This window comes from Pelophylax lessonae, assembly GCF_965119305.1.
Source record: "Pelophylax lessonae genome assembly, chromosome: 10".
Classification (NCBI taxonomy): domain Eukaryota; kingdom Metazoa; phylum Chordata; class Amphibia; order Anura; family Ranidae; genus Pelophylax; species Pelophylax lessonae.
Window position 1 is genome coordinate 129,392,948 of NC_138777.1, and position 27,584 is coordinate 129,420,531.

A 27,584-nucleotide genomic window follows, 5' to 3' on the forward strand; every position below is an offset into this window, starting at 1 on the left:
CCTTGTTGGGAATTCTGCGTTTGCTGTTTTTTCTCACCCCTTATGTTGACACTGCTTTGGGACATCCCAATGGTCTGAAGACTTGAAGCTGTGTCCGTCAGTGAACGAAAGAGAACTGGATTTTCATCTTACTGTAAAATTCTTTTCTGTGAGTTTCACTGATGAATACAGCACCTGCCTCTCTTTGGGGTTGTTATCTGTTGTTCTGACACTGCTTGTTACAAACTGGAGTCCTACAGCAGGAAATGAGGGTATACACTCTTGGACTGCCCCAGGGGCGTAACCAAAAAGCTTTCTGCCTAGTCCTACTCATAGAGAGCATAAAGCACAATGGTCTGAAGACTTGAAGCTGTGTCCGTCAGTGAACCTTGGGTTATGCTGCCCCCTACAGGAGTAGGACACTAGGCAAGAAAAATCTTTAACAGACCCATGGGGCAGTCCCTGCAGGCATACACCCACTCACTCTCCTATAGGATTCAGTTTTTCTGCCTAGTTTAGGAATAGGACCTAGTTCCCGGCTTGTACTTCAGTCTTAGCTTGCCTTTTTTATTTTAAAGGGAACCTTTGTTTAAATTTACATTTTTTAGCCAGTTATTTTCCTGGGAGAACTGCAATCAACAGCCGGACTGGGTTTTGGACTGGAAATACCTAGGTTTTTAAGATTATCCAGTCCAGCCAGTTAGCATGAGCAGGCTATAGCCCAGTGCTAGGCCTCGCCACGACAGAGCCCCAATGGGCGGGGGCTTGCTTACGAGTGAAAAACCTAGTTGGGATGTGCACGGCCTGGTTCAGCCTGAGTTGCAGCGTACCCCTTGGCCTTCAGCACCCATACCCCGAGTGGAGAGGTAGTCTGTGTGGCACCCACATGTCGGTATGGTGAGTAGTGTCCCCCCATAGCTCTGGCGGTCTTGGGGTGGACACAGGCCCCTCCCTGGGCAGGTCAGACCCTCAGGTACCCCTCATTCCCCCTGACCTCTTGGTATGTATTTTCTTAGGGGAAAAAGGTGTCTCCACTGAAGCTTTATTACTAATCCTTGTTTTCACAACCCAAATTTTTCAAAATCCAGTTGTCATAGGGACAGAAAGTGAGGTGAAATTTTCTGAACAGGGGTACAGACAGAAAAATAAAAGGTACAGGGGTTTTAACCCTTCCCTATGCTATCCAAAAAACTTAAAAATGATTCTTTTGGCTGGAGCTAAACTTAAAAAATGTACCTGTTCCGACTTACAAATTCGACTTAAGAACAAACCTACAGTCCCCATCTTGATCGTAACCCGGGGACCGCCTCATGTCTATTGGGGTCCCTGTAAGTCTTTCTCAACCTGCTATCTGCAGTGCTAGTGGCTGGAACTTGTATTACCGCTGGTTCAGTGGTGTGGGTCAGTTTTTCAGTTTTCTTAAAGGGGCACTGCACTATTCCAGTGTTCATATGGAGTCCCAGGATCAAATTTCACCGACAGATCCCCTCCTTGCGTTTAAGGGGACCTCCAGGTCGCAACCCCTGTCTGCCTTAACAGCAGTTTTGGAAAACCTGGTGTCAAAAGTGGATTTGCTTTTAAAAACCACCACTAGTAAAAAGCGCCCTATGCCCTCTCCTGTATCAAATTCTGAGGTAGATATGGCTGCCGTGGACGCATGTCACCCTGACATCCTCGTCCGTAGCTGTGCTGGTGGAGGCACTTAGTGTCAGTACGGGAAACTAAAAATGGCGGACGATTCTGCAGCGTCAGGGACGCAGGTGTCTTTTGGCACTCGCAAATCCCTGAAGTCGGGCAAAGTTTTCTCTTGTCTGGAACTTTTACCAATGGGGGCGCCTCAAACACGTTAGTGGTGCCAAAGCCTTTTAAGAGGCGCTTTCCATTCGCGGACGTGGTATCCGCAAAATGGACCGTTCCACCGAAGGTGGACCATCTGGTTCCCAGACTGAACAAATCTATTGTGGTCCTGATAGAGGAGTCCCCGGTCTTTACAGATCCAGTGGATATAAGGATTAAGTCTCTGTCCTGCCACTTACATGCGATAGCCGGCTCAATACCTAAACCGATCCTCGTGATCACTCTGGTGTCCCAGACCATAAATGATTTAGCGAAGTTACTAAAAAGTGACCTAGAAACATTACAGCTCCCTCCAGGCCGGACAGAGCCAACAGGCCAAATGGTCCAAGCCTTACTATTTTATATGTGATGAGTCTTTAGGTGCGGCCCCTCTTGTGGCTTGAGTATCCGCGGTGGTGGTAGCTATTGTATGCATGGTGTGGCTATAAAGCTGGTCCGCAGATCAGGCTTCAAAAAAAGGCTCCATCAGAGCTCCCCTTTACGGGGGACCGCTTGTTTGGATCCTCATTGGATAAACTGATCAAGGAAAATGATAGTGACCAGCGCTACGGACTGTAATATATGGTGGGAAGGTGAAAACGAAAAAAGGTGTAAGCTGCCCCAATCAAACCTTAAGTGTAAAGGTGAAAAGTGCTAAAATGGAGTGTGACGATTGGTGTTGGCGCTACCTTAGAAATTATAAATAAAAAATATAAATAAAGTCATATACAATGCCCCTAATGGCGTGAATGGGGGTATAGGTATAGTGACCCACAAAATTGTGAAGTGTTGCCAAATAGTGTAAGTGAAGGTCTTAAAATAAAAAATTGTTAACCCGCAACCACAAGTGTGTGAACAGGTTACAAATAACTAAGTGCCACACAAAATGTGATTATATGGTGAAAAGATGTTAAGTAAAGTCCACGAGTGGCCACTGGGTGGCGTTTGTGATGATACAACCTGTATGATGGTATGTAGGGGGGTTCCTCTTTGTTGTAGGGGAGCAATCATGAGCCGGTGGCGGATGCCCTAGATGCTCACATAAGAAGGCCCCATAGTGAATAGATAAATCATACAGTCATAAACAAAGGCGTAGTAAACTCACTCGTTCAGATGATCAAGATCAGACAAGCAGTGCGCGCCGGGATGCTTCCGCGGCCGACAACCGGAAGTGACGTTTGACGTCGGAGACTCCGCCCTACGCGTTTCGTCACAATGACGTCAACTGGAGAGGACGCTCCAGTTGACGTCATTGTGACGAAACGCGTAGGGCGGAGTCTCCGACGTCAAACGTCACTTCCGGTTGTCGGCCGTGGAGCGTGGAAGCATCCCGGCGCGCACTGCTTTTCTGATCTTGATCATCTGAACGAGTGAGTTTACTACGCCTTTGTTTATGACTGTATGATTTATCTATTCACTATGGGGCCGCCTTCTTCTTATGTGAGCATCTAGGGCATCCGCCACTGTCTCATGATTGCTCCCCTACAATGAAGAGGAACCCCCCTACATACCATTATACAGTTTGTATCATCACAAACGCCACCCAGTGGCCACTCGTGGACTTTACTTATCCACATCTTTTCACCATATAATCACATTTTGTGTGGCACTTTTATCAGTTATTTGTAACCTGCTCACACACTTGTGGTTGCGGGTTAACAATTTCACGGCATCCGTTTATTTTATTTCATGGTTTATTGATTTGTTTGGATATATGTGAATAAACACTTAGTTTCTATATTTTTATTTTAAGACCTTCACTTACACTATTTGGCAACACTTCACAATTTTGTGGGTCACTATACCTATACCCCCATTCACGCCATTAGGGGCACTGTATATGATTTTATTTATATTTTTTATTTATAATTTCTAAGGTAGCGCCAACACCAATCGTCACACTCCATTTTAAACTGATCAAGGGCCTTACAGGTGGGAAGAGTACTCTTCTTCCTCAATCCTCCAAGGGCAAGTCACCATGTAATAGACAGGGGCCTTATTTTACAACCACAGGAGGCCCTTTCGTGCCTCCGGCACCCAAGAGAGAGGATCTAGCCATTTAGATCTTCTTGGGGTTCCAAGAAGACATGGTCGGTTAACCCGAGAGCAGGCCAATCCAGATCTGCAGACAAATCCCCGTCTGCATGAAGGGACACCCTCATCGGTAACTGGGGTTGGGGGATGTATTTGCTTCTTTCCGGAACCATGGACATCCTTGATTCATGACAAATGGGACCAAGAACTGATCCAATCACGTTACAAGATCAATATCGGTTCTCGTCCGTTGGACAGATTCTTCCCGTCCCACCTACGCCAATCTCCAGATCGGTTGAGGGATCTACGAGAGGCGGTACAAGATCTGCTGTTGCAAGGGGTGATTGTGCCAGTTTCCTCTCAAACACTTTCAGGGGTTCTTTTCAAACCTGTCCCAGGTAAGAAGGCAAAGTACGTCCAATCCTGGACCTCAATTCTCTGAACCGTTTTGTGCGGGTACAGAAGTTTCGAATGGAGTCAATTTGCATGGTAGTGGCGTTCCTACACAAAGGATACTTTTGTGGCTTCCATCGATATCAAGGATGCATATCTACACATCCCTATTTATGCTGGACACCAGCGTTTTCTTTGCTTCACTGTACGAGAGGAGCATTATCAATTTGTGACGTTACCCTTTAGTCTCACCTCCATTCCCAAGGTCTTCACCAAAGTGTTGGCTGTGATATTGGCATTACTGCGACAGCGAGGGATTGCGGTACTAGGTTAACTGAACAATCTCCTCTTAAGTGCAGACTCTCATTCGGTCCTGTTGGGTGACTTGGCGATCACTGTACTGACTCTGCAAGATTTCGGTTGGAACATCAATTTAAAAAAATCTGCTTTTGTACGATCTTCAAAACTGGATTATCTGAGCCTGACTCTGGACTCTGCTTCGACGAGGGTGTTTCCTCCCCCGGAAAAGCTGCAAAAGTTGCAGAGGGCGATTTGTTTGCGGTTATCCAGCAACCTGTCCTCTCTGCGGACTTGCAGGCAAGCCTTGGGTCTATTGTCGACCTTCGAGGTGGTTCCGTTTGCTCAGTTCCACATGAGACCCTTACAAAGAGTATTTCTTGTCAAGTGAAACGAAGATCCGAAATCTTTGGGCACTATGATTCGGTTGAGTCACAGCACATGGAGTTCTCTTCTGTGGTGGCTTCACTCATTGGAACTACGCCAGGGCAAGTCCTTCCTCCTATTGTATTGGACTGTGGTAACCACGGATGCCAGCTTGTCGGGCTGGGGAGGAGTGCTTGGGAAGCTGTGTGTCCAGGGGTTCTGGACCGTGGAGGAGTCAAGACTACCAATTAATATTCTGGAACTCAGAGCGATAAAGCTTTGCCTGAGTCACTGGACAAATCGTCTACACGGTTGTCCAGTTCGGATTCAATCAGACAATGACACGGGCGTGGTTTACGTCTATCCATTAAGGGGGCACCAAAAGTGTCCTGGCGGCCCAGGAGGTGGCCGAGATCTTAATATGGGCATAAAATTTTGTTCCAGACCTTGCCGCCATGCATATGCCAGAAGTGGAGAACTGGCATGCAGATTACCTGAGTCAGGTATTGGCTCGGTGGGAATGGTCCCTGCACCCGGAGGTGTTTCACTGGCAGTGTCCGGTGGGGGACACCCGACGTCGACCTGTTAGTCTCTCGACTCCACAAGAAGGTACAAAGGTTTTTAGCCAGGTCTCGGGAACCTCTCGCCGATGCCACAGTCACACTGGTGGCTGCTTGGGGTCAGTATCAGCTGATCTATCCCCTGCCGAGGCTTCTGTGCCGGATAGAGGTGGAAGGGATTCCGGTCATTCTGGTGACCCCAGTCTGTCCTCGCCGGTCTTGGTATGCAGATCTGGTAAGGTTGGTCTCCGATGCTCCTTGGAGACTTCCTCTCATGGAAGATCTGCTGTCTCAAGGGCCGATCTTCTATCCTGCTTTAGTTGCTGGCTTTAACGGCGTGGCTGTTGAAAGCCAAGAATTGAAGGACAGCGGTTTTTGATTCAGTGATTCCTACACTGTTGAAAGCTAGAAAATCTACCTCCAGGAAGATGTGTCATTGTACGTGGAAGTCGTACATCTCATGGTATGAATCGTTGAAGGTGCACCCTCGCCCTTTCGGTGGCTAGGATATTGACCTTTCTCCAAAGAGGGGTTGAGCAGTGGTTGGCCTTGGGTACTATTAAAGGCCAAGTGTCGGCTTTGTCTGTGTTTTAAACACCCTTTAGCTACTCATGCTTTGATTTGCACTTTTATTCAAGGGGTTCACCATATGGCTCCTCCCGATACGATCCCCATTACCTCCATGGGATCTTAACTTAGTATTGTCTGTTCTACAAAAACCTCCCTTTGAGAACATGGGAGAACACTGTTGCAGAAGGTAGCCTTTTTGGTGGCTATTACCTCTGCTCGTAGAGCATCTGAATTGGCTGTGCTATCCTGCCGTTCACCTTATCTGGTGGTCCACAGAGATAGTGGTACTTCGACCTAATCAGTAATTTCTTCTTCCTAAGGTAGTTTCTGATTTCCATTTGAATGAAGACATTGTGCCGCCTTCACTCTGTCCTAAGCCCAAGCTTTCCAAGGAAATTGCCTTGCATTCTTTGGATGTGGTTCGGGCAATTGGGGTTTACCTGGCGGCTACTGATTCTTTCAGGAAATCAGACTTTGTCGTTACGGAAGGACCTTGCAAGGGATTGGCTTTGTCTGCTGTGAACATATCAAGATGGATCAGGCAGACGATCGATGGTACAGGCCTATTCACTGAAGGATCTGGTTCCACCTTTCCCTGTGAAGGCGCATTCTACAAGGGTGCTGAGTGCCTCTTGCTCTTTTCGCCATCAGGCGCCAGTAATGCAAATTTGCAAGGCGGCAACTTGGTCGTCTGTGCAAACTTTCACAAAATTCTACAATGTAGATGTGTTGACATCTTTGGATGCTTCTTTTGGCCACAAGGTTTTGCAGGCTGCTGTTTAAAAGAGAAAATTTTCTCTTTGAGGGTGTATGTTTCCAGGTGAGCTGGTGTTCCTGGTTGAGCTCCATGTTCACTGTTTGACGAAGTTTAGCCTTTGGGGTATTACGTTTTTTCCTGCGTTTTCCCTCCCTTCCTGCAAGAACTACTTTGGGACGTCCCAATGGTCAAGAAGAATATGGAGCTGCGCCTGTCAATGAACGATCGAGAACTGGATTTTTGACTTACTGTAAAACATTTTTCTCTGAAGTTCATTGACAGACGCAGCACCCGCCCCTCTATTTCTGAGTGGGATGGGGTTTTTCTTCTAAACACTGCTTGCAACAAAACTGAATCCTTTAGCAGAGTGAGTGGGTGTATGCCTGCAGGGACTGCCCCATAGGCGTGGTAAAGATATTTTCTGCCTAGTGTCCTACTCCTGTAGGGGGCAGCATAACCCAATGGTCAAGAATATGGAGCTGCGTCTGTCAATGAACTTCAGGGGAAAGGATTTACGGTAAATCAAAAATCCAGTTTTTGCAGGTTTTTTTCCCTCACAGGATCTCTGCTCTTGTGAATCAGTCCCATAAGTGTTGATATTTAATCATTTGAACATCAAACTATATACTTAGGTTGGATGGAGAGCATCTATGACCAGCAATTTTAAAGTATTGCCACAGATTCTCAATTGGATTTAGCTCTGGACTTTGAGTTGGCCATTCAAACACATTATGCTTTGATCTAAACCATTCCATTGTGTAGTTCTGGATGTATGTTTAAGGTCATCCTGCTGGAATGTGAACTAACCGGTCTACTAAGATTGCCCTGTGTTTGGCTCCCGCCATCTTTCCATCAAATCTGACCAGCTCCCTGTTCCTGCTGAAGAAAAGCATCCCCACAACATGATGCTGCCACCACCATGTTTCACGGTGGGGGTGGTGTGTGCAGGGTTTGAGGTGCAGTGTTAGTTTTCTGCCACACATAGCATTTTGCTTTTTAGGCCAAAAAGTTCCATTCTAGTCTCATCTGTCCAGAGCACCACCTTCCACATATTTGCGGTGTCCCCCACATGGCTTCTCGCAAACGTGACTTCTTATGGCTTTCTTTTAACAATGGCATTCTTCTTGCCACTCTTCCAAAAAAAGGCCACATTTGGGGAGTGCATGACTAATAGTTGTCCTATGGACAGATTCTCCCACCTGAGCTGTGGATCTCTGCCAGAGTTAACATGGCCCTTTTGGCTGCTCTGATTAATGCTCTCCTTGCCCAGGGTGTCCGTTTATTTGGATGGCCATGTCTTGGTAGGTTTGGAGTTGTGCCATACTCTTTCCATTTTTGGATGATGGATTGAGCAGTGCTCCATGAGATGTTCAAAGCTTGGAATATTTTTTTAACCTTACCACAACTTTATCCCTTACCTGCCTGGTGTGTTCCTTGGCCTTCATGATGTGGTTTGTTCACTAAGTTCACTTTAAGTGCCGGTTCACATCTGTGCGGCTGCGGCGATCGCATATAATATCAGAGCGCACTGCTCCTTCATTATATGCGATCGGGTGTGCGGTGCGAATTCAGCCATACATTTTGTATGGCTAAATTTGCACTGCACCCGCAGCAAAGACGCACATGACCCTTTTTTTGAGCCGCATCAGGATCGGATCGCACAGTGGTTCACACTTGTGCGATCCGATCCTGTGCGAACTGTAAGATCGCACTGCGATATGCGATCAAACTGGGGGTGTCGTTAAGATTACATTGACACCCCCAGCGTATCGCATATGGCAGTGTGAACTGCCAAGGGTGCGTTTGCGATGCGGGAACTGGCTGCGAATTTGCAGCCTTCCCGCATCGCATAAGTGTGAACCGAGCCTTAGGTTCTCTAACAAACTTCTGAGGGCTTCACAGAACAGCTGTATTTATACTGAGATTAAATACACAGGTGTTCCCTAGTTACCAATTAGGGGATTTCGGAAGGCAATTAGGATGCGTGGGCAGATGCCATCTGGTCCAATCACTTTATCCACCCTTATTCCGTCTAAATATTTCTTGGTAGGTTTGCAGCTGTGCCATACTCCTTTCTATTTTTGCATGATGAATTGAACAGTGCTCCGTGGGATGTTTTTTTATAACATTACCTTGTTTTAAACTTCTCCACAACGTTATCCCTGACCCGACTGGTGTTTGTTTACTAAGGTTCTCTAACAAACCTCTGAGGGCTTCACAGAACAGCTGTACTTATACTGAGTTTAAATTACACATAGGTTAACTCCATTTACTAATTAGGTGACTTCTAAAGGCAATTGATTACACTAGATTTTAGTTAGGGGTATCAGAGTAGAGGGGGCTGAATACAAATGCACACCACACTTTTCAGATATTTGTAAAAAAACAAATTCCTTCTACTTCACAATTATCTGTCACTTTGTGTTAGTCTATCACGTAAAATCCCAATACAATACATATAGGTTTTTAGTTGTAGCATGACAATGTGAAAAATGTTAAGGGGTATGAATACTTTTTCAAGGCACTGTAAAGCATCCTTGAGTTTAGTGGCTCAAAGACTATGGCCATCTCCATATAGTAGTTGTAAAGCAGAAAATTTATCAGACGTATGGATACTTATGCGCTGCAGGGTCGCTTCTAGGCTGGTGTGCCAACTGGTTGGTGAGAATTGGCAGTTTGATAGACTCCCTTAACCGGTTTCGCCAGTAAACTAGCTACTTCAGACGCTTAAATGACAGTTACCTTCCTGGAAGTGCCGTATCATTTACTAGGTAAGTGACCTGGTGCAGGAGAGCCGCTCTGCTGCCATATAACAAAGTTATGCGGTCGGCAAGAGATTTAAAGCTGTTTTTAGACCAGATTTGTTTAGCCAGATCTTTTAACTGTAAGGGCTCTTTCACACGGGCGTTACGATCAGTCCCGCCTGTCAGTTTTTTAGGCGGATCTGATCGGATTCTCCATGCATCCCTATGGAGCAGCGGATGTCAGCGGTGACATGTCCGCTGACTCCCGCTGCCATCCGCATCCGATCCTGTCCGTGAAATCCGGACGGATGGAAACCCTATTTTCCATCCCTCCTGGGGATCGGATGAAAGCGGACAGGCGGTCCGTTCTCATCCGATTCCCTATAGAGAGCAGCGGGGCTCTGACACCTCCCTTTCCGCACACAGTCCAGAGACGGAGCTGTCATCCGCCGGCTCAGCGGGGATTGGCGGATCGATCCCCGCTGAGCAGAGCACGGTCCGCAACGGAATGCGGACCGTGTGAAAGGGGCCTAACATTTATTTGGGGATACAATTGTGTTTTTCATGTGTGTTGAGTTTTGAATTGCATTTATAAAGTTATTTACCCTATATTTGTTTGTAGTGTTCAGGTGCGACCTGGGGAACCTCAGTCAGCCCAGGATAAAGCAAGGATGGATAAAGAATATCTTTCCCTCATGGCAGAATTGGGTGAAGCCCCAGTGCCTTCCTCTATTGGAGCCGCAACTACTCCTTCCCACAATCCTGTTCAAGGAGCCCCAAGGCCAACTAACCTGGCAGGAAGTCAACCACCTCTGGTATGATACTATTTGTGTGAACTTAATTATGTTCGACCATTTATTTCAAGTTTTAACAGTGTAGTAACATATTCAGTAAATAAGAAAAGAACTTGGAAATAAGTGATTTTTGTTCTTACCGTAAAATCCTTTTCAACGACAGACACAGCGCTCCATAAAACATTACTGGGTTATATTGCCTCCTCCAGGAGTTACGACTAGGCAGAACAAAAAACGCCTGGCTCTGCCCATGGACCCGTCCTCAGCTTGGTTTATAACCCCCCCCTCTCTGGTCTAGGTAATCAGTTTAGTAGCAAGCAGTATTAGAAGTATAGGAACTCCATAGAGGGGTGGGTGCTGTCTGTCGAACCCAGAGAAATGGATTTTATGGGAAGTACAAAAATCCCATTTTCTTTCGTTCATTGAGGAACACAGCTCCTGATTCTTCTTACCATTGGGTTATACTGCCCCCTACAGGAGTAGGACACTAGGCAGGAAAAAGCTTGACTATGCCTATTGGCAGTCCCCGGGGGGGGGGGGGGGGACCTAGTTCCTTGCTGAGATCTCTGGTACTGACAATTTTTTCCTTTTAACCATTTCTGGACCGGAAGGTTTTGCCCCCTTAACCACTTGCCGACCGCCGCAATAACATATACTGCGGCGGTCAGCCCCTCACAGGCAAAGTGACGTAGGGGTACGTCACTAGCCTGTGAGGCTCTGGGGAGCGCGCGGTTCGAATGTAAACAAGCTGCATGTCCTTCTCCCCTGTGTAAGAATAGTGATCATACGGTTCTGCTATGTAGGACCGTTGATCACTGTTCTTACACCTCAAGCCACAGCCAATCACAGAAGCACGCCCCTAGTGACACACTTAACCCCTCCCTCTCAAAAGTTAACCCCTTCACTGCCAGTGTCATTTTACAGTAACAGTGCATATGTATAGCACTGATTACTGTAGTAATGTCACTGGTAACCCCAAAAATGTCAGTCAAGGGTCCGATCTGTCCGCCGCAAAAAAAATCGCAGATCGCCGCCATTATGCGTTAAAAAAAAAACAACAAAAATGACAAAAATCTTTCCCTTAGTAAACACAATTTTGCGCAAACCAATCAAAATATGCTTTTTCCATTTTTTTTTTTTTTTTTTTTTTTACCAAACATATGTAGCGAAAAACAAATTGGCCTAAAATGTTAAAAAAATTAGATTTTTACTTTTTTTTTTTGGGGAATTTCATATTAAAAAAATGTGAAAAATATTGTTATTTTTGAAAAATTTATGCTCTTTTTTTGTTTATAGCACATGATCAAAAAATCGCACAGGTGATCAAATACCACCAAAAGAAAGCTCTGCTTGTGGGAAAAAGACATCAAATTTGTTTAGGTACAGCGTCGCACGACCGCGCAATTGTCCGTTAAAATCACGCAGTGCCGAATCGCAAAATAGGCCCTGGTCAGGAAGGGGGTAAAATTTTCCGGGGCTTAAGTGGTTAAACAACCAAGCCATTATTTGCAATTCGGCACTGCGTTAATTTAACGCAAAATTGCTCTGTCTTGCGACGCTGTATACCCCCCCCCCCCCTACAGGACAGAGTAGACAGAAAAAAAGTTCTGGCTACGCCTATGGGCAGTCCCGGAGGGTACACCCTCTCTTCCTGCATATGATGTCCGTTTTAATCTGCCTAGTCAGGAGTAAGGACCTAGTTCCTTGCTGGGATCTTTGGTCCTGACATAATTGCTTTTTATGTAGATAGTTTTTTATTGGCTAACTTTTTTTCTCCAGATTTTTTTCCTGTGAGATCGGCAAGCAACTATGACAGGCTGGATAATCTAGATCCAGTGGTTACCCCAGCTGGCCAGCGAGCATGTGCAGGCCTTAGCTCCGCGCTGGGTCGGCGGCGACATAGTCCCACTGGACGGGGACTGGCTCGGTGAATTAAACCTCTCGCAAGATCGCACACGACAGGGTCTAGGCCTATGTCGACTATGAGGGGTCCGGTCAGGCGCCCGCCTGTGTTCCTGGTATCATGAGTAAAGCCTCGTCCGCTACTACGATGGTGACCATCTTGGTACACTCGTTTTCGGCTGAATCTAGGTGGGAGTGCCTGGTGGCGTTTTCCGGGGGGAGGAGCCCCTCCCTTCACCCTGGGCAGTGCTCAGTGCTCTCTCCCTTTTGGGAGAGCTGTCTGCTAAATGTGCAGACGTCCTGGGAATGCATATTGGGACAGTGGGTTCTGGGGGTCTCTGTTGGGGGTGTTCAGGGCGTGCCTGACCTTCGGGGGGCGCTGTAGTGCAGTAGGACTGTTCTTTTGCAAAACAAAAGTAATTTTTGTAATTTTTTGCAAATTTTGCCGGCGGGTTCTTCTGGTTCAGTATGGACCCTGCAGACCATGTGTCCGCTCCTGACCCCCTCACGGAGGCCGCAGGGCCTTCCGGATCTCCACTGTCCACCAATGCATTTTCGGTGGTTCTGGAAGCATTTGGGTTCCGGGTGGAGGTGGTCTTGATAGGGCGAGGTGCGCAGAAACTATCTCCATCTACCCTTGCTTCGTCTAATGTCAATCCCTGCTGGGTCTGTTACCTCGCTCCCTGCCTCCTCGTATACTGAGGACCAATGTTCCCTTTAAGATGCAAGGACGCGCAGTGTAAATGACGGTCCCGCGCAAGCACCTATTTAGACCGCACAGACGTGGCGACGGGGAGCAGAGCGTGCGCCCCGAGAGCACGCCCATTGTGTGACAATAGTGAATGAAAATTCGATATTGTCACACGGATCCTTCCCCTGGCCAATCAGGGAGCGGGTCCTCCCGATTCCTGATTGGCCGAAAGGCCAGCTTCATGCCATTGGCTGAGGAGCAGGCGCCGGGACTCAGGAGTACGGCGACACGGGAAGCCTTGGACTGAAGAGTGACCGTCCGTGAGGTAAGTGCACGGGGGGGGGGGCTCGTGGGGGGAACGCTGCTAACAAGTCACAGCTGGTCAAACCCCACAAGGTCCACTCCGGAGTATAGGCGTTCACCTCACCCGGAAGGCTGGCTTCTTGGTCCACCAGAACATTCATATGGGAGGGAAGCCTCCCTGTCCACAGAGTGTGGGAAACAGTTCACCATCCTCCAGAAGATCCACACCATAGGAAGAAACACCTGACTGTACTAGAGACTTCATCTGCAAGACCAGCTTCATTGTCCACCAATGGAGGGACATCTGTGAGAAGCCTTTCCCCAGTGCAGCCGGCGGCAAAAGATACACTAACAAGTCACGGCTGGTCAAACACCAGAAGATCCACTCAGGAGTGAAGCTGTTCACTTGCTTGGAATGCAGCAAATCCCTTACTCGCAATGCCGACTTCCTGGTCCACCAGCATGTTCACGCAGGAGAGAAGCCCTACCCGTGCTCGGAGTGCGGGAAGCAGTTCACCCTCCATCAGAGTCTGGTCCTTCACCAGAGGATCCATACCGGGGAGAAACACTACTCATTCTACAGTTATGGCAAAGGCTTTGCCCCCAAAGTCACCTAGAAATTCACCAGTGTGTTTACACATGCGAGAAACCATTCACCTGCATGGAGTGCGGCAAAAGCTTCAGCCTCCATCAGAACCTCCTCCTGCACCAAAGAGTCCACACAGGAGAGAAACCCTTCTGTTCCCAGTGCACTGTGACTCTTCTGGTGCAAACGCAAGTCTGGAAGGTTCTCTTCCTCTACTAGAAGAGGAGAATCACTGTAAAGAAGATTTCTTCTCTGTTACGGCATCTCCTCCTCCTTTCCTGTCCAGGAAGGACTCCTCGGTTTGTCACATTAGCATTTCTACAAATCCTGTTCAATAGGCAAATAGCCTATTGAACATTTATTATTACGATTACCTTTAGACTGAGCAATTTCATCAAAAATCGTATATTGTATTAGTAAAAAAGTAAAAAATCTTATATTGTATTAGAATATTAGTAAATCGTATTAACTGTTCAACCAATTTTACAGTATAGTATACTGTAAAATTGGTTGAACAGCTAATACGATTTACTAATATTCTATCAAACTATATAGTCCATTAGTTAATGGCAACATGCACTTTTTGTGACAATATACGATTTTTGATGAAGTTGCTCAGTCTAAAGGTTTGCGCTCAGAAACGCCATAATTTGGTAAGGAGCCAGTACCTCCTGCCTGCGATGCCGCACTAGAGGCGGTTTCATTATTGGGTCACCTGTCGGTGTTGGTCTGCGGATCATACTTCTAAGCAGGCCTTAATGGATCTCCCTTTTCAGGTGAATCGCCGCGCTGCCCCTGGATGACATTATATAAGGGTCTCATGGGAGGAAGAGTACTTTTCTTCCACAGGCTAACAAGGGTAAGAACCCTCGTTGCGGACAGGGTCCCTCCTTTTCGGCTCACAAACAGTTAGCCTCATCGACCATCCCCGAGGGGCGAAGAAAAGTCTTTCAAGACTTCCGCGGGTGGCTGCAAGCGACCCTGGTCTGGCAAACAAAGATCCTTTTTTTTTCCAGATCTGCAGACAAGGCCTACTCGGCCTGAAGGTGCGTCCTCACCCGTATATGTGGTGGGGGGTCTTTGCAGGTTCTCGGACTTGGGGCTGGCCCAGATCCCAGACAGCTGGGTTCAGGTCGTCATGCGGTCCAGTTGCAAGATCGAGTTTCGAGCGAGTTTCTCCAGTAAGGTTTTCCTCCTCTGTACGGCTGTCCCCGGATCGTTTGCTGGCGCTCTATGGGGCAGTACAGTCAACAAGGCCAGACCTAATGGCCCTGAAATCGGTTCACACTAAGGCGGCTTCCCTACATCAGGGGTATTCCTGGCCTCCATGGACATCAGAGATGCCTACCTTCACATCCCGTTATGTACAGGACACAAACGGGTTCTCCATTTTTGCCGTGGGAGAGGCTCTCCATCGGTAGGTGTTACCCCTTGGTCTCGCCTCTGCTCCCCGGGTCTTCACTAAGGTGTTGGCTCCAGTCCTGGGGCTGTTGCGACAGCGGGGTGTATCGGTCCTGGGTTCCTGGCCGATCTGCTTCTCCGTGCGGCGTCCCCTACTGTGCGGACGATAAATTTGGAAGTTACCATGAGAACTCTGGAGGAGTTTGGGTGGGTTCTGAACCTTCAGAAGTCATCCCTGGTTCCCTCCATGAGACTGGACTATCTGGGCCTTACTTTGGACTCGTCCTCAGCCAGGGTGTTTCTCCCTCCGGGAAAACTCTTGAAACTTCAGGCTGCGGTTCAACTGTTGCTGTCCAGCACATGGTTGTCCTGCATGCCAGTTCTGGGAAGACTGATGGTGTCGTCTTTCCAGGCGGTCCCTTACGCTCAATCCCTCTCGAGGATGCCCCAGGAGGCCATCCTCAAATGGAACTAGATTCCAAACTCTCGAACATTCGGATCCAGCTGAGCCAGGTGTCCAGGCAGTCTTTAATCTGGTGGCTTTGGCCCCCGATGCCCAAGCAGAAACTCCTTCCTCCCCTCATACTGGACAATTGTACCATGGATGCAAACCTGTCTGGGTGGGGAGGAGTCCCCGGCAGGTTTTCTGCTCAGGGAGTATGGCCCCCGGAGGATCCAGGTTACGATCAATGTCCTGGAGCTGTGAGCGCTCCGGCTGTGCCTAGTTCATTGGACCGGGCACCTGCAGCTGTTCAGGTTGCATTCAATCGGACTATGCCATGATCATGGCTTATGTCATTCACCAAGGGGGCACCAAGTGTGTCATTGCGGCCTTTGACGTGACAGTCATTCTTCGTTGGGCAGAGCGAATTATTCCAGCTCTCTCCGCTGTTCACATTCCAGGTGTTGGTAATTGGCAGGCGGATTACCTCAGTCGACAGGCCTTGGATACAGGGGACTGGTCCCTACATCCGGAGGTGTTCCAGCAGTTGTGCCTTCGTTGGGGGCACTCCAGACGTGGATATATTGGCGTCGCTTCTACAGGATAGTGCAGAGGTTTGTGGCCCGCGCCTGGGACCCTCTGGCGGATGCACTGGTGGCACCATGAGTTCTGTCAAAGGCAAGAACATATACTAAGTTCAGCATGTACGGCACTGAAGTTTAGCATGGTCACCTGCACAAGGGTGAAGCACGCATAATCGTGTGAGAGCAATCACGGATGGCCCAAGGTCAGTATTGGCTGCTGTCTGCCTTTCCTCCTCTCAAGTTGCTGCCAAGACTTCTTTGCAGGTTCGAGGCGGAAGGTATTGCGGTCATTCTTATGGCTCTGGGCTGGTCTCGCCGAGCTTAGTACGCCAACCTGGTAAGGCTAGTCACAGACACTCCTTGGAGACTTGCTCTCAGGGAGGATCTATTGTCTCCAGGGCCTATCTTCCATCCTGCTTTATGGTCACTGGCTTATTCGGCTTGGCTGTTGACAGTCAGGTGCTGAAGGACAGGGGATTGTCTGTCTGCTTCAGTGATTCTCGTTCTGCATAAAGTGAGGAAAGCGACTTCTAGGTTGATTTGTCATCGTACGGGAAAGTCGTATGTTGCGTGGTGAGAGTCTTTTGGGCTCGGTGGCTGGGTCTTGGCCTTCCTGCAACGGGGAGATGATCAATAACTGATCTTGAGTACTATCAAGGGTCAGGTTCTGCTTTGTTAATTTTCTGCCAGTGCCCATTGGCCGCCCGTTCCCTGGTATGTAACTTGTTCCAGGGGGTGCGAAACTCTGTATTTCCGGTGCGATCTCCTTCACTATCTGGGGACCTTGATTTGGTGCAGTCTGGTCTTCGAAAACCTCCTTTTGCAAGTGTTCGGGGTTTCTCCTGCCTACCTCATCACGGAAAGTGGCCGCTTTGGTGGCTCACTTCTGCATGCAGGATGTCGGCACTGGCGATATTGTCCTGTCATTCTCCCTATATGATTGTTCATGGAGACAAGTGGTACTCGTCTGGATCCATCCTTCCTTTCGAAGGTGGTTTTCTAGTGTTCACTTGAATTGGGACATTGTGTTACCATCTTTGTGTCCTAAGCCCAAACATCCTAAGGCATATTCACTGCATACTCTGGATATAGTTCGGGCAGTCAAGGTGTACTTGGCGTCTACTGAGTCTTTGTAGGTCAGACTTGCTCTGTCCTCTTGTGGCACTTTTCCACTGCAAGTACGGGCTCTGCTCTACTCGGCCCTGCTTGGCCCGGTTTGCTTTTCCACTGCTGGTACCGCATGGTACGGTGTTGGAACGGTTCGGTACGGTATGGTTTGCTTTTCCACTAAAGTAGTACTAAAGTTAAGTGGGTGTGATAACGGGGTGGGTGGGATTCTCTGACCAATCAGTGGCTAGTAGAGACTGCATGCAAAGGATTGTGGGATATGGTACCTCTTGGAACCACAATCGAGTAGGTACTGTTTTTGAGAGCCGTACCGTTTGGTTCCATGCAGTGGAAAAGCGCCACCATACCGAACCGTTCCTACACCGTACCATCATGCGGTACCAGCAGTGGAAAAGCACAAAAGCGAGCCGAACTGTTCGGTTCCATGCAGTGGAAAAGCACCATTGGATGGCCCGAGAAAAGGGCTGCCTGTGTCTGCTGCGACTATTTCCAGATGGATCAGACAGATGGTGGTGCAGATCAAGGTGTAAGTGCAGCGCTAAATAATAGTAAATGCTAAATAATCCATAAATGTGAATAAAAGTTCACATTTTGAAAAGTCCCATAAATCATGGTATCCAATGGAAAAAGAGCAAAGATCTCCACAGGTATCCAGGAGTAGAGCATGATTCACACAAGAAATCCACAAAAGGGTGTCGGAGCTTCTTCAAGCTGTGCGTAACGTGACACACCCATCCTCCCCTATATATATATATATATATATATATATATATATATATATAGTCTTATAGTGGCGCAGGCCTATTCATTTAGGGGTCAGGTCCCTCCATTCCCTGTTAAGGCGCATTCCACAAGGGCACTTAGTGCCTCCTGGCCCTTTCGGCGTCAATGGTCTAGGTTTACAAAGCGGCAACCTGGGCGTCTGTATATACGTTCAGCAAGTTTTACAAGGTGGATGTTTTTGCATCTGCTGATGCTGCTTTTGGCAGCAAAGTTTTGCAGGCCGCTGTTGCAGAGTCCTCTTCCTCTTGAGGGTGTTATTTTTCTGGTAAGTGAGCTCCATGGTTGAGCTCCTGTTTTACCTGTTTGGCTAAGTTTGTCCATTTCTTTTGGGCAATATGTCTATAGCTGTGTTTTTCCCACCCCTCATACTGATACGGCTTTGGGACGTCCCATCGGTCTAATGAAGATGTGAAGCTGTGTCCGTCAATGAATGAAAGAGAGAACTGGATATTTGTCTTACCGTAAAATCCTTTTCTCTTACGTCCTCTGACAGTCGCCACCCACTCACACAGTCTGCACTTCTGGGTATTGGTCTTATCCACTGTAGTAAGCTAGGCATAAGATTTTGTTAGAAAACATTCACAAAACCTTTGTATAGACACACCTACAGGGGGCTGTCCCTCTGGTCCAATTCCCCCAGCTAGCAGCATTCCCAAATCGTTTCTTTGCCTAGCATAAGAGTAGGCTGGCTTTTCCCTGGCTGGGGCTGCAGTCTCAGCCTTTTTACTTATTATTTTTTCTCTCTGAGAAAGTGATTTTTATTTGTTTCTGTGCTTAGTCTGACTTCGGAAGACTACAGCGTTTACAGGCTGGGAATCGCACTGGTTATCCTAGGGCCTTATGGAATCCCAGCCTGCCATCGAGCGTTAGCAGGCTATGTGTACGCCCAGGCCTCGCAAACTACCATGTCCCTGTCCTCAGGGACGAGCCTGCGAAGTGGCTACTTCATCTGGGATGTCAACTGCGGTACGCCGCGTGTTGCTATCGTCCTTTTCGGCTGACGGCACCACCACCCAGAGTGGGAGGCTTCCTGTCACAGAGCGGTACCCACATTTCGCTGGACCGGTGAGTACTATGCTACCCCTCTGGCATTGTCTGTCGGGGTGTGTATGTGGGCCCTCTGTTTATGGGGATGGCAGTGCACATGGATCTGTAATATGCCCCTCATGTCTGTCAGTGCGTTCCCTGTGTGTCCCTTTCCGGTCCCTGCGGGGGCGCTGTGTGGGGGGTTGCGGGGGTCCCTGATGTCCCTGAGGTGCTTCGGCAACGTTTTGGGGGTACAGACATGGTGTGTGGGGGCCGCAATCAGTGTAAAACCGCGGGGCCTCCATTTTAGGTGTGGGCAGGCTGTTTGGCTCATTGTGAGGGCAGCAGCCATTTTCTGCAATTCTGTTGGCGCCCTTAGGGCGCCATCTTTAGTGTGGGCACTATGTTCTTTATGTGAACAGCGGCCATTTTCCCAGAGCCTTCTCCATAGACTTTTATTGGCAACCATTTTCTTGTGGCTCAGAGCTGTGTTCTGCCTCTAGTGGCGTGAGGTCACTTCCTTTCTTCTCACATGCAGATCGAGCTGACGTCGTGTGGCAAGGTATAGGCACACTTTTAGGGGATTTTATGGTGTTTCCTGGGCTGCATTCCTGCTGGCATTCATTCTTTTGCCGTTTTTAGTAGCACAGGCTTAGTTCCTCATTGCGGTGGGAACCGCGGTAATCGCCGATTTTAAAGGGCCAGCACCTTTTAAATTCTGAAGTGCTATGATGGAGTCCCAGTATAGCAAATTCCCCCCTGCTCTGATGGAGGGTTCAGGTACCCCTGAATCCTCTGCTATAGTCTCACTTCCTGCTGCGCTTGCGACTTTAGCGTCAAAAGTGGATTTGTTAATGTCTGACCGGGCTTCTAGGAAAAGGCCCAGGCTTTTTCAGTCTTCTGATTCAGAGCCAGATATGGTTGCCACGGACAGGGTACCCCCTGAGGGGTCTCAGTCTTCTCAGTCGGATGTGGAGGAGGAGGATTCCCCCTCGGGTTCAGCAAGACAACGCGCTGCAATGTCTGCGCTTATTAGCTCTGTGGAAGACGTGCTAAATTTAGATAAGCCTCACCTGTCGGGTATGCGGTCTTCCTCTGGGACCCGCAAAGCCCAGAAGTCGGGTCAGGTTTTTCCCTGCCCCGCTGAGTTTCACGAGACTGCGAATGACCAATGGCGCAATTTAAAGCACAATTTCGTGGTGCCCAAGCAATTTGAGTACCGTTATCCCTTTTGTGGATTCGCGCTTGACTGTGGCTCCTAAGGTGGACCACACTGTGTCCAGGTTAAATAAAGCCACTTTAATGCCCTCCGGTGTTTAAAGACCCGGCGGGTGGAAACTCTTACCCGCCACATCTACATGGTAGCGGGTTCCTTAATGAAACCCTTGTTCGCTTCGTAATGGTCTCTTTGGCTGTTGTGGAGTGGGCCAAGGTGCTTAAAGGCACCCTTATTGCTGACTCCGCCCCTCCTGCTACTCTGGAGATGGTGGATCAAATTATTTAGGCTGTTTTATACCTGTGTGACGCAGCCTTGGATGAGGCCCTTTTAGTCTTACGCCTGTCTGCAGTTGCAGTGACGATTCGTCGCATCGTTTGGTTGAAAAGCTGGTCGGCCGACCAGTCTTCCAAGACGGTGTCTGACATCCCTTATGCAGGGGGGAGTCTTTTTGGGGACTCTCTGGATGAACTGGTGAAGGGGGTCACTGAGGGTAAGAGCACGTTGCTGCCCCAGGTGTCCAGGGGAAGATCCTTCCTTTTAAGGCACGAAAGGACCCCTGTTAGGTTTAAAGGCACCAGACAAGGGTAAGTCCTTCAAGGCCTCTGGTGGCCAGAAGAAGCCTTGGGCGGGCAAGCCTAGAGCCACCCACATGGGCACGGCGGCCCAGTCTGCCTCAACCTGAAGAGGTACCCTCACCCTTTTCAGGAGTGGGGGGATGTCTGCACTGTTTTCCCGAACCTTGGCTGGCTAAGATTCAGGACAGGTGGGTTCAAGAACTCATTCGGACAGGGTACAAGATCAAGTTTCGATCACGCCCAGCAGACAGATTCATTCCCTCAAATATTCATTTGACCCCAGATTGTTTTCGAGATCTCCATCGACCTCAAGGATGTGTATCTACACATCCCTATATACGAGGGTCATCAGAGGTACATCCGATTCGCAATTGCGGAGGAGCACTATCAGTTCGTGGCGTTGCCTTTCGGCCTTGCTTCGGCTCCAAGGGTTTTTACCAAGTGTTGGCTCCTGTTCTTGCCTTGTTGCGGGTACAGGGGATTGCCATCCTGGGGTACCTGGACGATCTCCTTTTAAGGTTGAGTTCCAGTGCCACTCTGTTGCGCGATCTGTCAACCACGGTTCAGACGCTCCAGGAGTTCGGGTGGACCATCAATTTTCAGAAGTCGACATTGTCCCCTTCTGTTCGTCTCCCTTACCTGGGGATGATTCTGGACTCCGCCCAGACGAAGGTCTTTCTTTCGGAGGACAAACTCCGGACTCTGCAGGACGAGGTCAAGTCCCTCAGGGACAACGAGTTCTCTTCACTCCGGACCTGCATGTGGTCCCTGGGCTTGATGGTGTCTGCTTTCGAGGCGGTACCATTTGCACAGTTCCACACACTATCTCTGCAAGCGGAGATTCTTTCCAGGTGGGACAGGCATCCTCACTCCTTGGAAATGAGGATCTCTTTGAGCCCCCAAGTCAGATCGGATCTTCTGTGGTGGCTCCAGTCTCCGGCTCTGAAGGAAGGAAATCCTTTCGACCGATGCTATGGACTGTGGTAACCACGGACGCCAGCCTGTCGGGCTGGGGTGGCGTTCTGGGCAATCTGTCTGCCCAGGGCACTTGGTCGGAGGGGGAGTCCTCCCTTCCGATTAAATGTCTTGGAACTGCGGGCAATCAGGCTCTGTTTGCTCCATTGGTCGGATCGTCTTCTGGGCCGCCCTGTGCGTGTGCAGACGGACAACGCAACTGCTGTGGCTTACATCAATCACCAAGGGGGCACCAGGAGTGCCCGGGCGGCCAAGGAAGTGGCCGAGATTCTGTCTTGGGCCGAGACGCAGGTCCCAGCGATTTCGGTAGTTCACATTCCAGGTGTGGAGAACTGGAAGGCGGACTATCTGAGTCGCCAGACCCTGGACCAGGGGGAATGATCCCTACACCGGGAGGTGTTTCAGATGCTGTGTGCGCGGTGGGGTTCCCCGGATGTGGATCTGTTAGCGTCTCGCCTAAACAAGGTGGGAAGGTTCGTGGCAAGAGCATGCGACCCTCTGGCGGATGCATTGGTAGTGCCTTGGAATCGGTATTGCCTGATTTATGCCTTTTCCCCGATTCAGTTGTTGTCCAGGTTCCTTCGCAGGTTGGTCTCGGAACCGAGGTTGGTGATTCTAGTAGCCCCAGACTGGCCGTGCCGGTCTTGGTACGCGGACATCATGCAACTGGTCATCGAGCCTCCCTGGCGGCTCCCACTATGAGACGATCTTCTGTCTCGGGGGGCGATTTTCCATCCTGTTTTACAGTTGCTCGCTTTGAAGGCGTGGCTGTTGACAGCCAGGTCTTGAGAGACAGAGGTCTCTCGTCGGTGGTCATTCCTACCTTACTCAAGGCTAGGAAGGCCTCGTCCGGTAAGATTTATTATCGTACCTGGAAGGCTTATTTCGCCTGGTGTAAATCCCAGGGGTTCCATCCCCGCTCCTTTTCAGTGGCGAGGGTGTTGGCTTTCCTGCAAACTGGTGTGGAGCAGCTTCTGGCGCTGACCACTATTAAGGGCCAGTTATCTGCGCTGGCCATTCTTTTTCAACGCCCTCTGGCGTTGAATTCCTTGATTCGCACTTTCATTCAAGGGGTGCTTCATCTGGCTCCCCCTAGGAGGGCACCCTTGCCTCCTTGGGACCTGAATTTGTGGTTTTGTCCGTTTTGCAACGTCCTCGCTTTAAGAACATCCAGGAGATTCCTCTGCCGGTGCTGTCTCGGAAAGTTCCCTTTCTGGTGGCGATCACATCTGTCGGAGTTGGCGGCTCTGTCGTGCCGCTCTCCCTATCTGGCTGTTCAAAGGGACAAAGTGGTCTTGCGACCTCATCAGTCTCTTCTTCCAAAAGTGGTTTCGGATTTCCATCTCAACGAGGACATTGTCATGCCTTTGCTGTGTGCGAAGCCTAAGCATCCTAAGGAGTTGCCTTGCATTCCTTGGATGTGGTGAGGGCGATCAGGGTTTACCTTTTGTCTACTGAATCCTTGAATCCTTCAGAGAGTCGGATTCTCTTTTTGTCATTCCAGAGGAACCTCGGAAGGGTACGGCTGCGTCTGCGGCAACCATTTCCAAATGGATCAGACAGACGATTGTACAGGCCTATTCAATTAGGGATCAGGTTCTACCTTTCCCTGTCACGGCGCACTCTACCAGAGCGGTAAGTGCGTCTTGGGCCTTCCGCCATCAGGCATCGGTGTGCAAAGCGGCGACCTGGTCATCCGTGCATACCTTTACCAAATTTTACAAACTTGATGTTCTGTCATCGGCAGATGGCTCTTTTTGCCGCAAAGTTCTGAGTGCGGCAGTGCCTTAGGGGAGACATGGCGGTTCTTAGCCTGTCTCCTCCTGTTGGGGTTTTTTCCCCATTGGTTATTTTACTTTCCTGGGTTTGTTCGCTCCTGTTGAGCTTTCCTGTTACCCAGTGTTTACCTTTCTGGTTCAGATAAGGTTCTTTTCTCTGACCTGGGTGCTGCATTGCCTTTTTGACGGTTACGTTTCCCACCCCTCACATCTACACTGCTTTGGGACGTCCCAAAAGTGCAGACTGTATGAGTGGGTGGCGACTGTCAGAGGACGTAAGAGAAAATATAATTTTTTGTAAGAACTTACCGTAAAATTCTTTTCTCTGCGTCCTCTGACAGTCGCTGCCCCCCCACCCATCTTTTGGGGTTCATGGATCTCTATACTGCTTGCTACCAAACTGGTTTGGGAATGCTGCTAGCTGGGGGTATTGGACCAGAGGGACAGCCCCCTGTAGGTGTGTCTATACAAAGGTTTTGTGAATGTTTTCTTACAAAATCTTATGCCTAGCTTACTCCTGTGGATAAGACCAATACCCAGAAGTGCAGACTGTATGAGTGGGTGGCGACTGTCAGGACTCAGAGAAAATAATTCTACAGTAAGTTCTTACAAAAATCTATTTTCTCTGATGTTCATTGATGGACACAGCACACCCAGCCCTCTGTGGAGTTGGGTTATGTATTCTTCTGACACTGTTACAAAACTTAGATCCTGGAACAGGAAGTGGAAGTATACCAGCTGGGACTGCCCCGTAGGCATAGTTTATTTTCCGCCTAGTGTCCTACTCCTAGGAAGCGCAGCATAACCCATCTGTCTAATGAAGATATGAAGCTGTGTCCGTCAGTGAAAGATTTTACGGTAAGACAAAAATCCAGTTTTCTTTCGTTCATTGACAGACACAGCGCTCCATAAATCATAACTACTAGGACAACCAAAAGCAGTGCCAAAAGGAAAATGAGGGGTGGAGAAAATAACCCAAGGCTGCACAAGAACTGGTTACGGGCACTTATGTTTAATCTTCTATGGGATATAAATGTGAAGTTTTTACTAAAAACAGTAAAACAGTTTTAAACCAGTAAAACGGTCTTGTGGTACCTAGCTACCTCCCATGTGTTCAGTTTTTTTTTGGATTCATACTGATTACTACAACTGTGCAATGATGATTAGAAGTGAGGTTGTAGTTCTTGGGGGTCTGTCCTTCAGTTGAGGCCTAGTGTCTAATCCTGTAAGCAGTTCATTAGTAAAACACTGTTCCCAAACTGACTTTATTAAACTGACTTGACTGTGTACAAAATTATCGCGTTAAGTTTTTGATGATTGGGAATGCTTGCTGCCTCGTCGTATTTCGTTAGGCATTCTAGCCTTACTTTTTAACACATTTAAAGTTATATGGGATCTGGGTTTAAAAGTTCCATTTCAGTCTTTGCAGATAACACTGAGCTATGCAGTGGAATTATGTCCTTACAGGATGTCTAACTTACAAGCCAACCTCCATACACTGTTTAATTAGGCAGCTACATGGCAAATGAGGTTTAAAGGAGTTGTAGAGTCAGAAGGTTTTTTTTTTAATCTTAAAGCATTCTATGCATTAAGATACAAAAAAAAACCTGCATGCAGCAGGCCCCTTATACTTACCTGAGGTCCCTCTCTGTCCAGCTATGTCCACGAGTGTCTCAGCCGTTAAAGATACTCCATCCTGATTGGCTGCCGCTGCTGTCAGCTAGCATATCAGTAGAGAGAGAATGGGTGGGGCCGGGTCAGGGCTCCGTGTCTGAATGGGCACAGGGAGCTGTGACCAGCTCGGGTGCCCCCATAGCAAACCTCCACAGGAGTGAGGGGCCAGGATCACAGAAGAGGTACCGGAGAAAAGGACCCGGGCTGCTCTGTGCAAATCCACTGCAACAGAGCAGGTAAGTATAGCATGTTTTGTAGGAGAAAATACTTTACAGTCCTTCACCTCTTCTTTCTCTATCGTCCATTGACTGACACAGCCCTTATGCTTCTTAGACCATTGGGTTATGCTGCCCCCTACTGGAGTAGTACTAGGCAGGGGAAAAAAGTTTACCACGCCTACGGGGGCTGTCCTTATGGGCATGACCCTACACGCCCTGCTCCAGCATACCAGTTTGTTTCTGCCAAGTGAAATATATGAGAATATTTTGTTTTATTTTCTTTACTCACTTCTGCTAGTTAGTGTTACATAGTTTGTCAGGTTGAAAAAAGTCCATCTGGTTCAGCCAAAAAAAAAAAACAGTATTGAAAACCCCAACCATACAATCCCATATACACAATCCTATACCCGCCGTTGATCCAGAGGAAAGCAAAAAAAAACCAGCAAACCATGATCCAATTTGCAATAGCCGCAGCGTCTCCTGTGGCCCACCCCCCCCCCCCCCCCCCACTGGGCGGTGAGGGGTTTTGTCTGGAGTGGCGCTTGCTCTGTTTCGGTATGGTGAGTAAATGCTTCCCCCCTGCTCCTCATGGCTGACTCTGGGGTGGACCTGGGACGGTCGGACCCACACTAATCTGGGCTCCCCTCTGTTCCCCTGTGCACCCTTCCCCTGTGGTGTCCCTCTTCCCCCCCTACGGGGGGGGGGTGTTTGTGTGTGTGTGGGGTGGCTCGCCGTTAATGCAAGCCGCTAAGGGGGTGGGGGGTCCCGACTGCGGACGGCTGTTGTGCGGGGGGCTTCCTCCCTGGCTTCCCAGGGCCTACCTGCCGATCGATCGTCTGTTAGTGGATGTGGGGACCCCCCTTCCCACTGCAGCGCGCGGGGCCGCCATTTGTTTGGACTTCCTCATGTGGCTCATGGGGGCGGCCATCTTGGTACACCCAGCTCATTTTGTTTGCAGAGCTGGGCAGCTGTGGGAGTTACTGAGGGCGTGTGAGGGGGCGGAGCCCCTCCCTAGACCCGGGAAGATTGCTCCACAGGATTTCCTTGTCATGCAGACAAACGCTGAGAGCAGTCCTGTTGAATTCCTGTTGAATGGTGCATCGTGTGGTGAGCCTTTTGAGGGTCTCGCTCTCTGCGGGGGTCTCGAGGCACGCTGTCTGACCATTGAGGGGCGCTGCAGCGCTGGGTGACATTTTGCAAAAAAAAGTTTTTTTCAATTTTGTCATATTTTGCTGACGGGTTCCCCTGGTGTTGCCATGGACCCTGCTGCACAGGTGTCCCCACCTGATCCCCTCGAGGTGGCCGCAGGGCCCTCAGATTCTCCGCTCACCATTGATGCGCTTTCGGCGGTCCTGGAGTCATTTGTGTCCCGGGTGGAGGTGGCCTGTCAGGGACGGGGGGCTAAAAAGCAACCCCCGCCTACCCCTGTCTTGTCTGATGCCTCAGATTCTGATCCTGAGCCAGTCGCTGCTGCTGCGGGTTCCTCCTCTGGGTCTGCGGTCTCGCGCCCCGTCTCCTCTGATAGGTGAGGATGACCTTACTGCCTCCGCCATAGCGCAAGACAAGGCACTGGTGGACGCACTGATAGTGTCTGTTCAGGAGGCCCAAAAACTGGAGGTTGCACCTGCGGATGCAGCTCATACGGAAGTTGCCTTTGGCACTCGCAAGCCCTCCAGGGTGGCGAAGGTGTTTCCCTTTCCCAAATGCTTTGACGATATCATTAAGGAGTGGGTCTGTCCAAAACGACCCCCTGGGATGCCCAAACGGATTGCTAGGCGCTACCCGATTGAAGAGTCCCTCCTTAAAAAATGGACGGTGCCACCTTCGGTGGATCCGCTGATTTCCAGACTAAATAAGCCTACTGTTATCCCGTTGGAGGATTCCCCGTCCTTTTTGGATCCAGTTGATCGTAGGGCGGAATCTGTGTCCCGTTCCATATTCTCCCTGGCAGGGTCGGCCTTAAGGCCAG

At 49.1% G+C, this 27,584-nt stretch overlaps 1 protein-coding gene across 1 annotated transcript in view; it reads left to right on the plus strand.

The window, feature by feature from the left end:
* The window catches only part of SF1 (splicing factor 1), a 183,151-nt gene that overhangs the window by 130,745 nt on the left and 24,822 nt on the right, over positions 1-27,584 (plus strand). The window contains exon 9 of the mRNA XM_082269639.1: positions 10,159-10,351. Within this exon, the coding sequence (XP_082125765.1) occupies positions 10,159-10,351 (193 nt within the window). The remainder of the gene's footprint in view (positions 1-10,158; positions 10,352-27,584) is intronic.